Source organism: Eublepharis macularius, chromosome 19 (genome assembly GCF_028583425.1).
Source record: "Eublepharis macularius isolate TG4126 chromosome 19, MPM_Emac_v1.0, whole genome shotgun sequence".
Taxonomy (NCBI): domain Eukaryota; kingdom Metazoa; phylum Chordata; class Lepidosauria; order Squamata; family Eublepharidae; genus Eublepharis; species Eublepharis macularius.
The window spans coordinates 6,904,930-6,924,961 of NC_072808.1; the positions used below are offsets into that span (position 1 = coordinate 6,904,930).

General features: G+C 48.3%; 1 protein-coding gene across 5 annotated transcripts in view; it reads right to left on the reverse strand.

The window, feature by feature from the left end:
* Positions 1-983: 983 nt before the first annotated feature.
* ZNF385A (zinc finger protein 385A) overlaps positions 984-20,032 on the reverse strand; it is a 201,971-nt gene continuing 182,922 nt past the window's right edge. For all 5 annotated transcript variants that reach the window (XM_055003145.1, XM_055003143.1, XM_055003144.1 and 2 more), the window contains 4 exons: positions 12,803-13,138; positions 7,026-7,204; positions 4,821-4,916; positions 984-3,282 (listed from right to left, as the gene is read on the reverse strand). In XM_055003145.1, the coding sequence (XP_054859120.1) occupies positions 3,052-3,282; positions 4,821-4,916; positions 7,026-7,204; positions 12,803-13,138 (842 nt within the window). In that variant the 3' untranslated portion in view covers positions 984-3,051. The remainder of the gene's footprint in view (positions 3,283-4,820; positions 4,917-7,025; positions 7,205-12,802; positions 13,139-20,032) is intronic.

Consider the following 20,032-nt stretch of genomic DNA (forward strand, 5'->3'; position numbering starts at 1 on the left):
CTATTCCAATCATAAATGGCAATAAATATAATGCAACTTTGCAAGTGAGTTAGTAACACTTCTTTCTCTTTGGGATTTTCACAAATTGGCAGGTCAGGGACTGAATTAGGGAAAGGGACCTTGCTTTCCGCCAGACCAAAGGAGAAAGTAAGGGCCAAGCTACAAGTGATGAATGACACTTGAATGGCAAGTGGATCGAGTAGAGAGCAAGTGGAGGGCAAGTGAATAGGGAGGAATACACTTGCTGTTCAGGTGTCATTCGTCACTTGTAGTTTGGCCCTAAGTGGTAAGAAAGTGGCTGAAAGCAGTCCCTTTCATCTTCTGACTGGGCCCCGCTGAGAGAGACAGTACCAGGAAGAAATTGAAGTTCTTTCACCCCTCTTTGAAACTCCCACTGCCTGAAGCTCTGGAAAGGTCAACTCCATTATGGTCAGTGATGTTCGTATGCTATGGCGGCATATTCAGATTAAGGAGTGCTCCTGAGAAACCTGAGGGCCAAGCTACAAGTGATGAATGACACAGGTTGGACACTTGTCAGCTTCCCTCAAGTTTTGATGGGAAATGTAGATGTCCTGGCCTTGAAGCTTGGCTCTCCGACTGCTGTCCAATGGACTTTTCAACTGTCACTTGTCCAACTTTCCGCCAAGCTGCCTACATTTCCCATCAAAACTTGAGGGAAGCTGACAAGTGTCCAACCTGTGCCTTTTGCCACTGGTCGTTTGGCCCTGAGAATCGGACCTGGAGGCCTGAAAAGTTGAGAGACCAGGCTGCTAGTATTGAAACCCAAGCCTTGTCAATCCAGTGAGGCTTTCACTCTGTCACAAGGACTGATTTTGCACACACTCCCCCTTCCTAGCCCCATCCGAACCCGGAAGGCCTCAGAGCACCCAGTCCACCATACTCTACTAGGCTAGACTGCAACCTTAGGTTACAAAGTCTCAGCCCGTGACGAACTGAACAGACAGACTGAACACAGGCATAAATGAGCCTTATCACTTCTTTTATTGTTGTTGGGGGTGGGAGGGGGTAAAAGGTGCTGTGTGGGATGAAGCAGAAAGGCATTGGTATCAGCAAGAAAAGAGTGGGCCTGGGGGGCACGGACAGAGTCTAGTATGGATAGACGGATGGAAAGACAGACACTCAGGGGGTAAACGGGACACTGGGAGGGGGGCAGAGCAGGGGGAGGGGGAGTAACAGGTGGATCTGTAGTCTGAGGTAACATGGGGGCAGGCCTGGCAAGATTCATGCCAGCCAGGGATGGGGTGGGTCCCCTTCCCTCCCTCAAGACAGTATCTCTATTGCTTTGAACATCACTCACAGTTTTGTAAGGGCCACGGGGCAGGGGGGGGTCAGGAGAGAGGAGTGCGGCCAGTATACGGCCACGGCGTGGAAGACCTTCTTCCCTGGGCTATGGGGTTCTGTTCTGGGCCTTGCTTTGTTCGGCTCGGTAAGAAGGGAAACCACAGACCGTGGTGCGTGCATGTGAGAGAAAGAGCGAGTGAGCGAGAGAGAAAACCTCAGTCACTCTGTTAATCAACACATAAATGAATGCACGCATATAAGATACAATCTACTGATGTGAGCCAACTCGGATGTGAGCCAGGGAATTTAACAAGCATCTGGAATTTTATACACTCCGGGTGGGGTTGGGACTTTAGGAGAGGGGCCTGGAGAGGAGGGGGGGCATTTAATCCCCAGGAAATGACCTGGCCTCCCAGTTCATGTCCCGCCCACTCAAGAAAGGGGGTAGAGGACCAAAACTCTAGAGAAACAGTAAAAGGAAGGAGAAGGGAGATGTTGTGCTACTATGGCAACGGCACAAACTACCCAGAGGAAAGGTCTACAGGCAGAGGGAGAGAGATGCAAGCAGACCCTAATGAGACAGCCCTACCCTTCCTCACAGAGGGGCTGGGAGTCTATGCTAAACAACCTACACTCCTGGCCAGATGAGTAGAGACTCCGTCTTTGGAGCAGGATGAGTCCCATTCCTTCCTCCTTCCCCCATGCTCCCATGGGACATATTCTTCCAAACTCGGGTGAGGAGCCTCCAGATTTGATAAAAACCAACTTTAAAACCAAAACAACAATCAATAATTTTTTTTAAAAAAAAATTAAAAGCAAACAGCCCAGGTTCCCTTGACCTTCCCTTCCACGCAGCGGGAGGGGAGGAGTGCTTGATCCAAGTACAGGGCTCGGAAGAGGAGGAGACGCTGTCGACACTGGGCTCTATCTGTCTGCCTTTTAATGCAGGAGGGCATGGCGGGGCATGGGAATCGGGGGCACAGTTCTTGCTCTGCCAGTCTCTTGTTGAGGTGCAGTGGTGGTGGGGGCCCACAGGGGCCCCGTTGCATGGAAGCGCAATGAGGGCAGGGCCAGCACATGGGAGGGAAGGGAAACCAAGGGATATGTACATGGAGGTGCCGGCCAGCATTATTGCAGTAGGGGCTCTTTTTCCGGAGGCCCTGTCTTCTGTCCCGCACACGTACATACACACACATACGCCCCCCCACCTCTCAGTGCAAGTGGACAATGGCTTGTATGAGTGGGGGGGCCAGGAGGCCCCCTTAGCTCGGGGATGAAAGGAGATTGCTTGCTAAACGTTCCCTGAGGTACCAGAACTGCCCCTCCCTTTTCAATGCTCCATGGAGTCCTGGGGGAGGCACTACCACTCTCCAACCGTTCGTACCTCGGGAGATGTGACTGACACACGCGCATACACGCACACACACACGCGCACACACAAAGGAACACACCCCGGCCCAGCCCGTGGGGAACCCAGCGCTTGTGCAGATTTGGCCGGGACCCCAGATGGGGTTGAGAGCAGGGCGGTATGTGTGTGGAGGGCTGGGATTGTCCCTTGTCTCTTCTCAGAAAAATAATTCCATTTCCAGTTTAAAAGAAAAAGAAACAAAAAAAAAGTAAATCGCTCCCGTTGGAGGAGGCTGGACGCCGTGTGACGTTGCCGGGGCCAGTTTGCTAGTTGCCGGGGGGCGGTTCCAGTGGTGCCAGGAGTCCTGGGATTGTGGCAGGCAGGTGGGCAGACAGGCGGCATCAGTACGGCGAGAAGAGGATGGGTCCGTGTGCAGTTCGGATGGGCCCCGGAGCTGGGCGCAGCAGCGGATGTGTCAGCGGTGGGCCCTGCAGCAGTGGTGGTGTTGGGGCTGGTCGCAGTGTTAGGGGCGTGGAAGCAGCGGCGGCCATGGCTGCTGCTACAGCCAGTGGACTGGGCAGCAGCCCAGCTGCCAGTGACTTGGGAAGCTCCTTGGGGAAGGCCAGGGAGCCCTATGGGGGGGGGGGGAGAGAGGAGAGAGAGAGAGAGAGAGAGAGAGAGAGAGAGATGCATGAGAGACCATCAAAGAAAGTGATGATGGCCCTAGAAGTAGGACAACAATGTTCAAATTCCCGTTCAGCTATCGGTTCAAACAGATCGTTCATCTCCTTTCATCTTCCGTTACTAAAAGGCAACCTGTAGGCTTGTGCAACTTCGATTTTCCTTGGGGCCATGCAGGGAAAAGAGAGAGTGTTTAACCCTTCCTTCTTCTCCTCTGTTTCATTATTTTGAAACTGGGCTCTGTACTTTCTTATTAGTATTTTAAATGCAAAAACAATACTGTCTTTTCTCCCTTAAAACGTTGATTACCAAAGTGGGAAAACCAGTCTTGAATGGTGAAACCAAGTGGAGGCTCAAGGGTTAAATTGTTTTTTTGCACAGCCCCAAGGCCAATTGAGACGACACCAGGCAGGCCATCTTCATCTTGCCTGTTTGAATCCTATAAACCTCAATAATCACTGGTCACAAATAGAAATGGGCACGAACGGAAAAAAAACCCCAAACACCCTGTTCGCCGTTCGGTGCCATCCACAAACAACGAACAAGGACGAACATGAACTGTTCCCGGACATGTTTGTTGTTCGTGGGGGCCAGAACCCCCACCCCAACCCCTCCTTAGCCCCCCTCCCCTCAAACCCACTTACCTGGCCCTTTAAAGATCCCTTTAAACTATCAGCTGGCAGGGGGGAATTCCCCCCTGCTGCCTGCCAGCGGATAGTTTAAAGGGCCCTTTCCTGCCATGTGCAAGGGGCAAGGCCCTTTAAACACCCCACAAACTGACCTTCCCAATGTCCAATACCCACCAAATGTGCAGGGGACGTAGTCCTCACTGTCCTCTGAAGACCCCCCAAGTTTCAGAGAGATTGCACCCCGGGAAAGGCATGATCCAAGGGGCTCCCCATTGGCTGTCATTTTCTCTTCCAAGTGGCAAAAACGGGACTCTCTGCTGGAAGTACTTTGAAGGGTTGAAGCCAGAAGGAAAGCCAGAAGGAGTTCAGACAGAGTTCAGTCCCTCCTTGCCTCCAGTTGCCAAGGGGATTGATTGCAGCAGGTGCCAGACTGTCTGGCTTGCCAAAGGGCTGCAGAAGGCAACGAACGAGGCTTGCAATGACCACCTGTTCATTTAGGATGGGGCTTCACTGACAGCTTGTTCGAGAACAGCAGATTAGGCTGTTGGTTGGTTTTTTCTGTTCGTAATGCTGTTCGTGCCCATGTCTAGTCACAAACTTGAAGTGAAATGAAATTTTGAAAGGACGTTCCGAAGATGATGAAACTCCATAATACTTTAAAACTGAAATTTGTTCCCAGATTCTGAAATGGAAATTTGGACCCCCCCCCCCCCGCAACATATTTCTACATCTTTTTATTTTGTTTTGTTATCCGGTCAAGGGAGTGATGGTTATCAGACACTGCTGTGAGTCAACTATCAAATATGCTCATATAGGGCAGTGCCCCCCACTGTTGATCCCAAGCCCAGGCTTCCACTCACCGGCAGCTCTGCCAAGCCTCGCTGCTTCTTGTGCCTACTCAACAATGGGTTGGGCTTCCCAGCTACGCCATCCCGATGCCGCCGACTGGAAATGTGCTGCAAAACACAGAGGAAGAACCAGATGGAATGCTTAAGAATGAACCAAGGAACCTGCCTTCCTGGTGCAATTCCCCCCAAACTTCTTCCATCAGCCCCAGTGCAGCCCCTATGGTTCCTGCATGCTTCCTAGAACAGTTACTGGATAGAACAATGTTTTACGGTGGTGGAGGGTGCCATCAAGTCCTAGCTGGGGTTTTCAGGGCAAGAGACTAACAGAGGTGGTTGGCCATTGCCTGCCTCTGTATAGCGACCCTCCCTTCCAATTGCTAACCAAGGCTGACCCTGCTTAGCTTCCAAGATCTGACCAGATAGGCTTGCCTAAGCTATCCGGGTCACGGCAACAATGCTTTATACTCGTATATTTTATCTGGTAAGTGTTGCTGACATAGGGTAAAGTGTGGAAGTAAATGCATGCACACACATAAGCAGAAAAATCATGATGGTAGGCAGGGAATAAAATGGAATTCCACCCATCAGAGACGTGAGCGGCTCAAGGCATTTTGCTACTCCTGTGCTGCCCTAGCTGGACTGAAGATGTTCTGGAGGCAGTGCCTCTGTAGCCCACCTTGAAGCCAGGCAGCAGTAGCATAGGTGCAGTGTGCACTTGCTTCTTCTTATGCCACTGCTGCTGATTTGGTGCTATGAGTGACTATTTAAGTCACTAGAGTGTTGAACCAGCCCCAAAAGGAAAGGACAGGAACTCAGAGTCCTGTTACCCATTTGGCTGCATTTAATGGACCCCCACAGCGGTCATCACAGGCAGCTACCTTGCCTTGCCCCATAAAACGGCCCACTTTGCCACAGCGACACTGGCTGCAGCCGGTTCTTAAATTTCTAAAAGGATATGGGCTGGGACTACAGATTTCTAGGCAGCTGAATTCTTTGTCTTGAGTGGTTCAGTGGTAGAGCCTCTGCTTTGCAAGCAGAAAGTCCCAGGCAGGGCCGGATCGAGGGGGGCAGAGGGGGTACCCTGCCCCTGGTGCTGCCAAAGAGCCGGGCGCGGCTGCCAGCTGCCGGGAGCACGCCAGAGCTGGCGGCTTGCCACACGGGAGGCTGAGCGCAGGGTTGGGAGGCCCACCGCACGGTTCAGATGCCCCGCTACCCTGTGCTCCCTGCGCGGCAAGCCGGGTGCCCCAGCGCACGCCCACGCCGCCACCGCTGCCGCCAGCTCTGTGGTGCACCGGTCCCAGGTTTAATTCCTGGCCTCCCCAGTTAAAAGGATTAAGTAGTAGGCGATGTTAAAAGACTTCTCTAGATCCTGGAAAGCCGCTGCAGATCAGTGTAGACGGTATGACCTTGATATATGGATGTTTTGGAGTCAGCATAAGGCAGCTTCACATGTGGATGTATTCCCCTAATCACAGAGGTGAAAAGATTAGCTACTGTTGGTGGTGGAGAGTGCCCTCAAGTCACAGATGACTTATGGCCACTCCTGTTGCGGTTTTCATGGCAAGAGACTAAGAGGTGGTTTGCTCTTGCCTGCCTCTGCAACCCTGGTCTTCGACAAGATCAGGCTCACTTGGGCTATCCAGGTCATGGGGGGGGGCGGGGAGAAAGTATGCGCAAAGGGAACTGGGTTTAGCATTTATTTTGCTCAGGGCTTTTTTTTGAGGTGGAACACGGTGGAACAGAGTTCCGGCCCCTCTTGAAAATGGTTACATGGTCGGTGGTCCCGCCCCCTGATCTCCAGAAAGAGGGGAGTTTAGATTGTCCTCCAGTGGCATGGAGGGCAATCTAAACTCCCCTCTGTCTGGAGATCAGGGGGCGGGGCCATTGGCCATGTGACCATTTTCGCCGAGGGCACTTTAAACTTTAAAAAACTCCCCCCATCTTCCAGCTGACCCAAAGTGATGTCATTGTGCAGTCCTGGGAGTGTGCACACACTTTGCACATGCGCATGTGGTACCAGGGGCACCACCTCCCACCAAGAGTTGCCCCCTGTGCTGGCAACCCACTGAGTCCCACCACCTCTTTTCCCAGAAAAAAAGCCCTGATTTTGCATGTTCCATAGCTGAGCATCGGGAAACTAGTTTGCGGGGCATGAGCCCTGGCTCAAAGCAAGTCCTGACTTCTCTATCCCCCCCCTCTGGCAACCAGCCTCCATACCTGTTTGAGTTGAATCTCCGAGTTGACTTTGACATTACAGATTTCACAGTGGAAGGTTCTCTCCTGAGCGCTGGGGTCTTGGCTGCCTGGCTCCCCTCCAGCTGTCGGGCTGAGGCGTGGATATGCCTTGATAGGCCCCAACCCGCTGCGCGCTTCCAAGATAGTCTTGTGCTTTGTACCTAGGCAAAGAACATGATCCAGCTCCGTAAGCGCTACCGCCTAAAGCACCCTCTGAAAAACAGTCTATTCATCCAGTCCCTTTCTTAACCATGCTCTCTGACAGACACTTCTTTCACGCTGAGCAAAACGGATTTTTATTATATTCTAGAAATCCATAATGCAAGAATGTAAACAGTAGCATTGGGGCGGGGGGGGGGGGGAAGCGAGGGGGAGAAAAGTTGAGCTGCTTGATTTAGTATTTAACATTTAATATTGTGAAAGGAGAGATTAGGATCAGTAATTTCTATCTGGCTTCACTTTGTGGTTGACCGTCTAGGATGCTGTAAAGTTTGAACCAAAAACGGTCCTTGGAGGTGGGAAAATGAGAATCAAGAGGGAAAGCACTTCCATCCTAATTAATCATTCCCCCCTCTGCTTTTTAAGCTGAGAAGCTGTACAACAACATAACCTCTTATAATATTCTTCTACAATCGGAGAGAAGTAAAATAAGGATGGCAGATCAATGCCATAAGGCACGTATTTCCACCCCCCCCTCACCCCTCTCTCATTCAGCATGGCATGAGTGAGGTAAAAATACCTGCCTCCTATTCTACACTGCTCAGTTTTATGGCACAATGAGTGCTTACGCTTCTCTGGAGACTGGAAGTCAAGCTACATGATACGCCTGACACGTGCTGGGCCACAGGTGCGTGGCCGGACTTGCAGTCAAATGTACATTGGGGAACTCACCTTAAAAAGTGCTTATTTGATCAGTGCTGGGAGGGGGTAGAAGGACATCCCAGCTTCCCTCCCAACCCTCTTTCATCTGCAGAAAGGGAGGAGGAGTAGGGTTACCAACCTCCTGGTGGTAGCTGGAGATCTCCTGGAATTACAACTGATCTCCAGGCAACAGAGACCAGTTCCCCTGGAGAAAATGGCTGCTCTGAAGGGTGGACTCTATGGCATTATACCCCACTGAGGCCCCTCCCCAAACCCCACCCTCTCCAGGCTCCACCCCAAAATCTCCAGAAATTTCCCTGGACCTGGCAAACCTAGTGGGGAGGGGGCTTTTTGCCTTCCTAGGCAGTATACATGGAGCCAGAGAAAAGGGGGAGAAATTCCCCCCACTCCTTTTTTACTGGCAAAAGTGGAGTGGCAGGTAAATTGGAGGCTTCCCCCCCCCCACAGAGCACCCTCTCTGCAACAAATAAATGAACACTTTTTAAAGCGAGTTCCCTGATGTACGTCTGACTGCAAGTCCAGACTGAGGGCCAAGCTACACATGACGAACGACACTTGAACGGCAAGTGGATTGAGTGGAGGGCAAGTGAACAGGGAGAAATACACTTGCCGTTCAAGTGTCATTCGTCATGTGTAGCTTGGCCCTGTGAGGCCGTCTCTGAAGCTCAAGGATTTGGAGGTAGAATACAGGTGAGCAGAAATCCACTCTGGCCTTTCTGGGCCCCGGCTCTGCTGATGTCCCGTAATGCTGGGTCCTCCCCCACAGTTTCCTTCTGCTATCCGAGTTTCCCTTCACAGCTCTGCAGATGTCTGTCAACGACAGCTCTCTGTTAGATGCTGATGCATGTGGACAGAAAATAGAGCTTGAAGAATGGCAGACAAAATAATGGGGAGAATAGGAAGGAAAGGAAAGTCTTGCTTCCAAAGAGGCAAGGCGGCCAGCTGGGCTTCAGAGATCCCAGTCTTGAGCTCTGCTTCTCCAGGCATGGAAAGCTGGCGGGAAGAGGGCTTATCCTGCCGCCTGTGAGCTCATTTGCTGGGGAATGCCGCTCTTGCTGCCAACGAGGGTTCGGCAGCTACGCCCAGGGCTCTTGCTATTGTTTCCAGGGCTACCAGGCCAAAAATGAAGAGCACCGAGGAAACCCTGAGATGAGAATGAGTTTATGGATATAAAGAACATTTGCAGAGAAATGGCTACGAGGGGAGGGAGGCAGGACTAGAATTGGGATTGCTGCCTTCCTTTTGGCTGGGATCCCAAGCTTTGCACAAGGCAAAAAGTTCAACAGGCGAAGTACCCCCTTAGTGTACCTTCTGCTCAAGAAAGCTGCTCCTATTGAATTTCTGCCTGTTAAGAAGTTGGCATGAGGTATGAGAAGTGGGCTGTCTTAACAACAACATTCAATTTATATAACCGCCCTTCAGGACAACTTAACACCCATTCAGAGCGGTTTACAAAGTATGTTATTATTATCCCCACAACAACCAGCCTGTGAGGTGGGTGGGGCTGAGAGAGCTCTGTCAATATTTTCTTTATTTAAACGGTAAACAGTAAACGTAAAAGGTATAAACAATAAACCTAAAAAAATAAAAAAAACACAACATTCTAATCAAAAAGAGTCCAGTAGCACCTTTAAGACTAACCAATTTTATTGCAGCATACATTGGTTAGTCTTAAAGGTGCTACTGGACTCTTTGATTTTGCTACTACAGACTAACACGGCTAACTCCTCTGGATCTTTGACAACATTCTAATGACACACTAACAATACATATAGACATACAATAACAAACTAGACAAATTAATAATAATAATAAAGGAAAAACACAGTTTAAAAAGCTATGGAAAGGAAAAGACTAAAACTAAACTACACATTGAATTCCGATTTTCTCCACAACAAATATATATCATTTTCAAAATCTTCACTTATTCTGTTAAACATAAGAGCCCTCTTTTTCCTACTGTTCATGTTTCTTAATCCATAAATCCAGATATCATCAAGTCATTATGATCCATTTCATGCAAAAAGTCTATAAACGGTTTCCATTCCGCCACAAATGGATCTAATGTCTTTTCTCTAATCAGTGAAGTAAGTTTTGCCATTGATGCAAACTCCAAAACTGAGAGAGCTCTGGAAGAGCTGTGACTGACCCAAGGTCACCCAGCTGGCTTCCAGTGGACTGTCAGAAAATGCACTGGCTCCAACACCAAGCAGAACAAAGAAGAGCCATGTTGGACAGGGTCTGAGCTTAGGCGGCAGATTAAGGAATGATTCCCTTCCCTTGCTTTTTGGATTTGGATTAGCCATGCTGCACAACCCAAAGGCTGCTCAACTTCTCACCCCTCTTGGCTCTTTCAGGGATCTTCGCATGCTTGGCTTTTCCTTTTATTCAGCAGGCTGCTTACAGCACGGTTCAGGAAAACAATGGCTTCATTTGCAGATGCTTATAGTAATATATCCACACATTGCACTTCAGGGATGTTTAACCGCTCTAAGGGGATTTTGCACAAAGCCACCCAGCCTATGAAAATGCGCTTTTCAGGACGGATTAATGGCTCTGGGGGAATGCCGTAAGGTGACTTCTATAAAAGGGCCTTAATAGCGGCTGCAAAAGAGTAAGGGATATCTAGTGCACCAGAGAGGAAAGGGAAAATCATCTCAGAGCCGGGATAGCTATAAAGGTAAAAATATGGGCTTAGGGAGGGGATCAGAACAAAGAGATCATGAACAACCTGGATGTTAGTTTACGGGCAGGGAGAACACCTGCCTGATCAAAGAAGTGCCCCCCCCAATCCGGAGGGGCTCCACTGTTTTTTAGGCCAACAGCTCTGGTTACAGGGAATGGTGCCAGACTGCATGGGTTGGCACAGGTGGTGGTGTATTAGTTGTTACGGTTTGTCATGCTGTGCTCTTCCCAGCATGGGGAAGCCTAAGAAGTTAGCTAGGGAAAAATCAAACTCCCCTCTCCCCAGGGCAGGGAAACATTAATGCAAACTTTCGCTGCTCTTGTTATCGAACCAAAAATCAATTACCTATTTCTTCTCTCTCTCCCTGTGTCAATAAATGGGTTAGGGAGCATCTAGGTTTTCTGCCAGTGCAGTGTAGTGGTTAGACTATCCCGACTAGGATCTGTGAGACCCACGTTCGAATTCTCACTGTACCACGGGAGCTTGTTGGGTGACCTTGGGCCAGTCATATACTCTCAGCCTAACCTACCTTAAAGGGTTGTGGTGAGGATAAAATGGAGGAGGGAGAAATGTTGTAGGCCCCTTTGGACCCATATTGGACAGAAAAGTGGGTCCTTTATGTTATTTATAGTCCATCTGTCTCGCTGGGACTCAAGGTGGATTATACAGAATAAGGGCCAAGCTACATATGACGAATGACACTTGAACAGCAAGTGTATTTCTCCCTGTTCACTTGCCCTCCACTCAATCCACTTGCCGTTCAAGTGTCATTCATCATGTGTAGCTTCGCTCTAAGTCAATGAACAGAATGGGACATCCAATTAACAATGCAACCGGATATGTATTGTAACAATATGGAATCAACCAGAGATCAAAATCAAAGGTGAAGCAGAACATACCCAAAAATGACATAATGGGAACCTATTTAAAGCAACAGGTGCTACGAACTAAATACAGTGGTATTTTTTACAGTAAGTCCCAAACTGAGTGAGACTTGAGGGAGGTTTGGAAGGAGCAATATTGAAGCTCTTTGTAAGCAGCTTCAGGCCTGAATCGCAGGCATGAAAGTATATTTCATATGCTGGTACAGGAATCTGGAGGGGCGGGGGGAGAGTGCAGAATGAGGTCCTGGGTGTGGAACTCAGCTATTCAAGAATTCATTTTTCATTTTTTAAAAAGCCCTAATGCCTGTGATCATAGGTTGAAATCTTAGAAGCCAGAGAATGAGGTAAATAAGATTTCAAGCCGTTGAGGGGTGGGCTTTGGTGCTTTTCATAGCTCTCCCTCCCTTCGACAAGTAGAACTCAAAATATGCAAAGTGCATGTATGCAACTGTGTGAACGTGCATTGAAATGTTCCTTGGTGCAGCAAATAATTTCTCAAACTAACTTGTGCTCCAAACTACAATTCACCACTCATATGATGTTAGTTTCATGGCTTCATGGGCATGAACCGGGGTGGGTGGGGGAAATGAACTATGTAGTTCATGGTTTGTTGCATTTCATGAACCACAAACTTTCACGAATCTACCCCGGTTTGTGAACCAGTTCATTTGGTTTGTGAAAACGTCACATCCAGGTCAGCAAATGGTTACTTCCGGGTCAGCAGAAGGCCGTTTGCGGGTCAGCAGAAGATCTGCAGGAAGTCCATCCCCTGTTGCCTAGGAAACTGATCAGCGCCAGGCTGTCAGAAGTGACGAACCAAAAAATGAACTAAATGAACCAGCCTAAAGTTCGTGGCAGTTCATCTGAAATGGTCTCTGATGAACCGCTGGTTCACGAACCACGAATGGCCTGGTTCGTTATGAACTTTGGTTCGTATTTCGGTTCGTGCCCATCTTTACTCTTATCCTTTGCAAAGCTCCCGCAGGAGGGGACACTTTGCAGCAGAGAACCAATGGAGGAAGAGAAGGAAAGGGTGTTTCATCCTTCCCCTGCCTGTCAATTTTTACCTAGGTAGAATAGGGGAAGAGAGTGTCAAGTGAAATCTGGCTGGCAGAGGTAGCTTTAAGTTGCCCATTTCACACACACCCCTCAGTTTTTCTAAGTGCCCTCTCCCAAGCGTGCTCTGTAAACAAGAAAGGGCCATCATACTAAGCTAATGTGCAATTTGGCTGTAACGACATCCCCAACAGAGACTTTCCATCACCCTTCAGGCCCAGCCATTCCTTTTCCTTCTCATGAAAACATACCTTTGTTGTGGGCCTCGAGCTGAGAGAGCGAGTTGACCGCTACCTTACACAGCGCGCAGTACAACAGCTTCTTGGCCTTCTCTTCATCGGGCTTGCTGCTGCCGTTGCTACTGGGTGCCACTCCCGGAGTGGCTGGAGCGGCAACCGTCGTTGACATCTCTCCTACTTTGGTCCCCCAGGCTGGCCCGCTCTTGGAGCTCTGGCTGGGCTCAGGGCAGGGGGCTGGGTGGGGTGCTGCAGCCGCTGGAGATGCCAGGCAGGGCTGCTTATCTGGAGAGCTGGGTGCTGGCACAGGGGCCACTGTCCCTGAGCCCCCAATGCCGTTGAGATGCTCGGCTGCAGGAGGAAAAAAGAAGAAGGCATCATGGCTGGATCTGAGAAGCAGAAGCAGGTGAGTTACCTGCACTTTTTACGGTAAAGGGCCAATGAATGAAAGAAAAGTGGGATGATTCATTTAAATAATGAATGCCAGGCTAGGGCTCGGTCTTTAAACTAGTGCAGAAATTGCCCCCTGTACAAATAGGGTACAAGTACTGTACTTTCCTTCATGCTTTATAAAAAATAATGTTCCCCAAAGGCTTCTTCCACACACGTTGGCTAATGCACTTTCAATGCTCTTTAGCGATTATTTGGAACTGGGTTTTTGTGTGCGAAACAAAAAATCCACTTCCAAAGGATTGTTAAAGTGCATTGAAAGTGCATTATTCAACGTGTCTGGAAATGGCCAAAGTCCACCTTGCTAAGATAATGAGGAAGGTCAGGAAGAAAAGGGAAAGCTCAGGCCTCAAGAATAAAAGATGCTTAACCAATGCCAATGGTGGTGTAGGGATTATTAAGCGTACTGGATGAGAACCTGTGAGACCGGAATTCAGATCCCTAAGCTACCACTCAATGAAGACTGACCTCTCCAACAGAAACCTTTAATTCTGTATTCTGCTCTACCTCCCCAGAAGGAGTAGAAAAATGTGCTGGCTGAAAGTGGGGAATTCATGCTCCCACGCAAGATATACCGCTACTAATGCATTAATATCTCACTCAGAGCTGAGCTCTGGAATTCAAAATAGGTTCCGGAGCTGAGCCCCGGCTTAATTTAAGCCTGGCCCGTGGGGCAGGATTACTGGGACCTTTTCTTGATGAAATCAGGATAAGGGCAGGTGAGGCAGCTTGCTAAAATTAAAAACAAGATGCAGATCCCATGCCCAGGGGACCCTCAGTTCTAAAACGGAGGACCCATCTGTATATGCGGCACACAGGTGTCACCTTGGCATAATGCATTCTGCTCCTCCGATTCAGAATTAATTGTTTTTGCTGAGCAAATGGGCATGGGGGAAAAAATCAAAGAAGATATTGAAGAATGGAGAGGTTAGGCAGCCAGAGAGGAATCCAAGCTCTCCTGTCAAATACTTAAATCATTCTGAGTTAACCAACCACCTGCCTTTTCACTAATGCAGCAAGCAATAGAACACCAGTGAGGTTTTTTTTATATATATACTGAAGGCATTTTATTCATTCATTAAGGAATTTATACACTGTAGGTTGAATCCAGCCAGCTTCTTATGCGCAACCATGCCCGGTTCTGTTCTACTACAGCTCCTGTCCCACAGGGCTTCTGTCTGCACAAGTTCTATGATCCTCTGCAAAACTAACCTTTTTCATGGTTAAAGAGGTTCCCCTCCTCCTTTTTCACCAGTGGAAAACCTGGTTTGATCCACTCCTGCATTTTACAGTGGCTCAAAGCTTACAAAAATAGAGCTAACCAAGCACTAAACAATACCCATTGAGAGCCTACATGATAGGTACAAATAAATAAACAACCTCAAGCCCTCTTTCCCGCCATCAAATACAATGACAACTTCCATTGAAAGCTCTTTTGGATAAGACATCTTAACAACAACAACAACGTTTGGATAATAGACTTTGCAATTCTGGGGGATGCCAGTTGAAGAAAAAGAACAAGAAAAAATGATTAAATATAGAGATCTGGCAATAGGAACCACCCGACTATGGATGAAGAATACAACAGTAGTCCCTATTGTCATCGGGGAACAGGGACTATTTCGAAAAACTTCGTAACTTATATGGAAAAACTTCAGCTTTCTGATATAACACCTACAGAACTGCAAAAGATGGCGTTACTTGGAACAGCGTACATTGCACTGCAAAGCTTGTATCCAGCAATAATATTCATAAGCAGGGCTTTTTTCCTGGGGAAAGAGGTGGTGGAACTCAATGGGTTGCCAGCACAGGGAGCAACTCTTGGCGGGAGGTGCCGCCCCGGTACCACATGTGCGTGCGCAAAGTGTGCACACGCTACCAGGGCCAATGACATCACTTTGGGTCAGCTGGAACAAGGGGGGAGTATTTAAAAGTTTAAATCACCCTTGGCAAAAATGGTCACATGGCGGGTGGCCCCGCCCTCTGATCTCCGGACAGAGGGGAGTTTAGATTGCCCTCTGTGCTGCTCCAGTGGCGCAGAGGGCAATCTAAACTCCCCTCTGTCTGGAGATCAGGGGGCGGGGCCACCAGCCATGTGACCATTTTCAAGAGGTTCCAGAACTCCGTTCCACCACATTCCAGCTGAAAAAATGCCCTGCTCATAAGCAATAGTCAGAAATGTACAAGACAGCCTTTTGCTCCTTGGAAGTTCTGCCCTGCTTTCTGAAAGTTTCCCCAACATCCCCCCCCCCCTTTTCTGCAGGCCCAAGATAAGGTTCTCAAGATGACTGATTCTCCACCAAACACTGTATTTCGCAAACATTCACTATGCATCCGTGGGTGTGCCCGTGGGCCGTGCCCATAGAGGCCCCTTCTTCTAAAAGTGAAATAGCAGGAGATAATTCAGACGAAAACGATGATACAGTGTCTCTACATCTTACATGGAGATGCTCAAGTGACTTATTTTTTGTGTAGTCTTATATTAAAGTGTACTCTGTCTCCCTAGCAGTGCACATGTATCCACAATGGGAGAACAAGTGGAAGATCTTTTACTTGAGCATCCCCGTGTAAGACGTCTTGTGTAGAAAGACTCTAAAACTTGAATAGCTGGAAGCAATTCAAACTGCTGGCAGCAAAGCAACAGAAAGCAGAAACACAGAGAGAGAGGAAATGAGATTTGGGGTGCAGGCACAAGAAAATGAAGGATTTCAAAGTATGCACTGCCAACAGATAATAGCCGATTTACATTCTGATGCATTATTTATTGCAAGCCGCTTTGAGTCTCGGGTGGGGGGGAGTGAATTGAGGGCAAACATTTCCCCAGATAAATAAATAAATATCTGTGCTTGTTCGCTTTAACATCTGTTGTCAGCGCTGGTGAGGGAGAGAACAGAATGTCATTCTCTCAGCAACAAACCCTGGGAATATAAAATATATAGTGGTGCTGAATGTTTGCTCCCAGATCCCATATCTTGAGAACATATCCCTTTCTTGGTGCCGGTCTGCAGCCAGTGTTTCTCCCTAATTTGTTGCTTCCATTTTCTACCTTCCGTTCTCATTCACTAGGTATAACCCCGGACAGTCAGGAATCACACACTGGATGTGACGATACGGTGCTATGTGGTGGTGGTGGAGAGGGCCCTCCAGTCATAGATTCTGCACACGTTGGATAATGCACTTCCAATCCTCTTTAGAGATCATTTGGAACTGAATTTTTTGAGTGTGAAACAAAAAACCCACTTCCGAATGATAGCTAAAGTGCATTGTCCAACGTGTGCGGAATCAGCCCCTGTTAACTTATGGCGACCCCTGGTAGGGTTTTCAAGGCAAGAGACTAGCAGAGGTGGTTTGCCGTTGCCCGCCTCTGCAACCCTGGTCTTCGTAGGAGGTCTCCCATCCATGTACCAACCAAGACCAACCCTGCTTAGCTTCTGAGATCTGACGAGATCAGGCTCACCTGGGCTATCCAAGTCAGGGCATGGTGCTACAGAGCCAATAAGATTTGGCTAAGTGACACCCTCACAGAGAGCGAATAAAGCAAACTGAGGCCAATCCTTCCTGAACTGGTGATTTTGGCTGATCAAGCCAATGGAATGACCAATTGTCCTCCCTCCAAATAAGCAAACACTTGGCTCTCTTTTACTGCAGTACACAAACTGTGACCAAAAGGGGCATTTTTCTGCAGCTGCTGAAACATTCACAGCCTTCCTTCTTTTGGCTCAGCCATTTATCTTTATTTTGTCCTATTTTACGGGTAATTCAACAAGAGGGAAAAAAACCTCCTCAAAACGAATGCAGTACAAGCACGCTCGGCAGGAGCGCACACAGAGAGATGTATTCCTAAACAAACTCGGGCAGCATTTCAAGCCACAAACCGTCCTTCATCAGGGAATGGCGCGTATACTGAAAATGCAGCCTTAGATTAAGACCTGGATCTAGGACTGCATCGTCAATATATCTGCAGATCCCTGGTGAATTATTGGCATTATTTAATGAGGATGAATTGCCCGTCATTCACTCCAGATCTTTTGATGAGCATGTTCGGAACAGATTTTCCAGCTTGATTTGGCTTCTTTCCTTGTATTTTTGGACACACGGGGCAGTTTAGTGTGCTGCTTAAAGTGGGTAATTTAAGCCTGTGTGAAAATGGGGTGCATCTACACTAGAATTGTAGTGCATCTACACTAGAAACTTCTCCCTAGAAGCTAAAAGGATAAAACTGAGGCTGTTGTACTTTGGTCGCATCATGAGAAGACAAAATTCTCTGGAAAAGTCAATAATGCTAGGAAAAGTGGAAGGCAGTAGGAAAAGAGGAAGACTGAAAACGAGATGTCCAGACTCAATAAAAGAAGCCACGTCCTCCAGCTTGCAGGATCTGAGCAAGTCTGTTAATGATAGGACGTTTTGGAGGTCTTTCATTCATAGGGTTGCCATAGGTCGCAGCTGACTTGATGGCACATAACACACACAAAAACATACTACACTAGAAACATATTGCTTTTAGACCAGTTTAATTATCATGGCTGCCCTGGGGATTGTAATAAGACCACTCAATATGCTGTGGTGGAGAGTTCCAGTGACTCCCACAGAACTACAGGCTCCACAAGTGTACAAGGAAACAGACTATTAAGCCAGTGTGAGCCTTTTAAATCTGTATTGTAGATATTCCTTCAGGTCTTGACCTTCAGAGATTATTGCTTCACAATGACATGGGTTCCTTTGTTTGCTCAAAAATTTTCTGTCCTTTCAGAGATGCTCCTCAACTGGGATGTACATTTGCTTACAACATCATTCTCTCACCTCCGCCTTATCCTCACGACAATCCTGCAAGGTAGGTCAGGCTGAGAGAGAACATGACTGGCACAAAGTCTCCCAGCAAGCTTCCATGGCATGGTGGTGATTCAAACTTGGCTCTCCCAGGTTCACCAACCTGGTTCGAGGACAGCTTATTTTGCCTTAAGGAGAGAGCCTCCAGTCTAGTCCTTCTCCTACTTCCCTCTCCCCGTTTTGGATCCAGAGGAGTTAGCCATGTTAGTCTGTAGTTACAGACTAATGAAGAGAACTACGGCTCTCAAAAGCTTATGCTGCAATACAACTGGTTACTATTCTCCCTGTTTTGGGGAGCTTCCGCTTTTGGCATGACAGCAAAGCAAGGCTGGCTAACTTAAGAGCTCGCCTGGCACCTTGTAACTACTTGGACAGCGAGAAACAGCGGAATTGTTTGCTGCCAGCCCATGAGCTCAAAAGCAGCAGCTTCTGGAAGAAATGATGGCAGAAAGTGCTCTTTGGAGCCACCAGAGGCCAGCCAAGACTTGGCCAGGCATCCCCCGCCCCCCCCCCCCCAATCCAGCAAACAAAAAGAGCTAAGTGCAGGTATAACTTTGTTCTCCCAGGGCCTGTGGAGAGAATGTGGATGCAGCCCCTCTGCCAGCTGTCTGGAATTTTGCGTGCCTTCTTGTATATACTCCTGCAGTTCCTATTTACCAAACAAAGCCCCTATTTTCTAGTCTCTGCCCCTGCTAAAACCACTATCCCTATATTTCCTTTGGTGGAGATGCCTCATAGAAATAATTAGAGTTGCTAGACATGTAATTCTTCAGGGGTCCCTTCCCTTGTTAGGATGATGGCGGCCCGTGTCATCACAGGCCACACAGGCACTAAAAGCATCGTGCCATGCAAAAACCTATCCCTTTCGTCAGCTACAACCGTTGAGGTACACGCTGTTACGTTTTCCAAGAATTTATTGAACTGAAAGAACAAATATCCTCTTTGCTTCCAAACAGGTAAAGAATCACAGACTCATAGAATCATAGTAAAGAGTCCAGTAGCACCTTTAAGGCCAACCCATTTTATTGTAGCATAAGCTTTTGAGAACAACAGTTCTCTGCATCAGATGCCTCTGACGAAGAGAGCTGTGGTTCTTGAAAGCTTATGCTACAATAAAGTGGGCTAGTCTTAAAGGTACTCCTGGACTTTTTACTATTTTGCGACTACAGACTAAAACGGCAACTCCTCTGGATCTATGATCATAGAATCATAGGGTTGGAAGGGACTTCCCAGGTCATCTAGTCCAACCCCCTGCACAATGCAGGAAATTCACAACTACCTCCCCTCCCCCCACACACACCCAGTGACCCCTGCTCCATTCCCAGAAGATGGAAAAACACCTCCAGGATCCCTAGCCAAACTGGCCTGGAGAAAATTGCTTTCTGACCCCAAGGTGGCGATCGCCCATACCCTGGGCGTGTAAGAAGGGGCCATAAGAACTAAGCACTGATATAACCCTAAGCACTGATGTAACCCTTCCTGCCCTCCCTCTCATGATCTGGCCAGGTTCACAGAATCAGCATTACGTCGCTGCTTAAAAACCTCCAAAGGAGACCCTACCACCTCCAGAGGAAGCCTGTTCCACTGAGGGCCCGCTCTGTCGGGAAGTTCTTCCTAAGAGAAAATGAATGCAGCATACTGAAGGCAGAGCTGTCAACAATGTGTAAGGGAGGTGGGCAAAACTCAGACGGAGGATCTTTACAGGAGGACTGAATGTTATAAGTGTGCCCTGCCTATATGGTCTCACACAAGGGCCTGGCTCTTCCTTCTGCCCAGCAACACTCACCGTTCCATCCCAATTCATTAGACTCCACTCCTATCCCACCTCAGCTCAGCCTGGTTTTTTTTCAAGCACACTGGTACCCTCTTTTATCCTTCTGGACCTTTACAAAGTGTGCCGAAGGACATCAATGTTCACCCCATTTCTGCTCCTGGCAAGTCACATCAGAGCACGCTAACAGCCAGCTG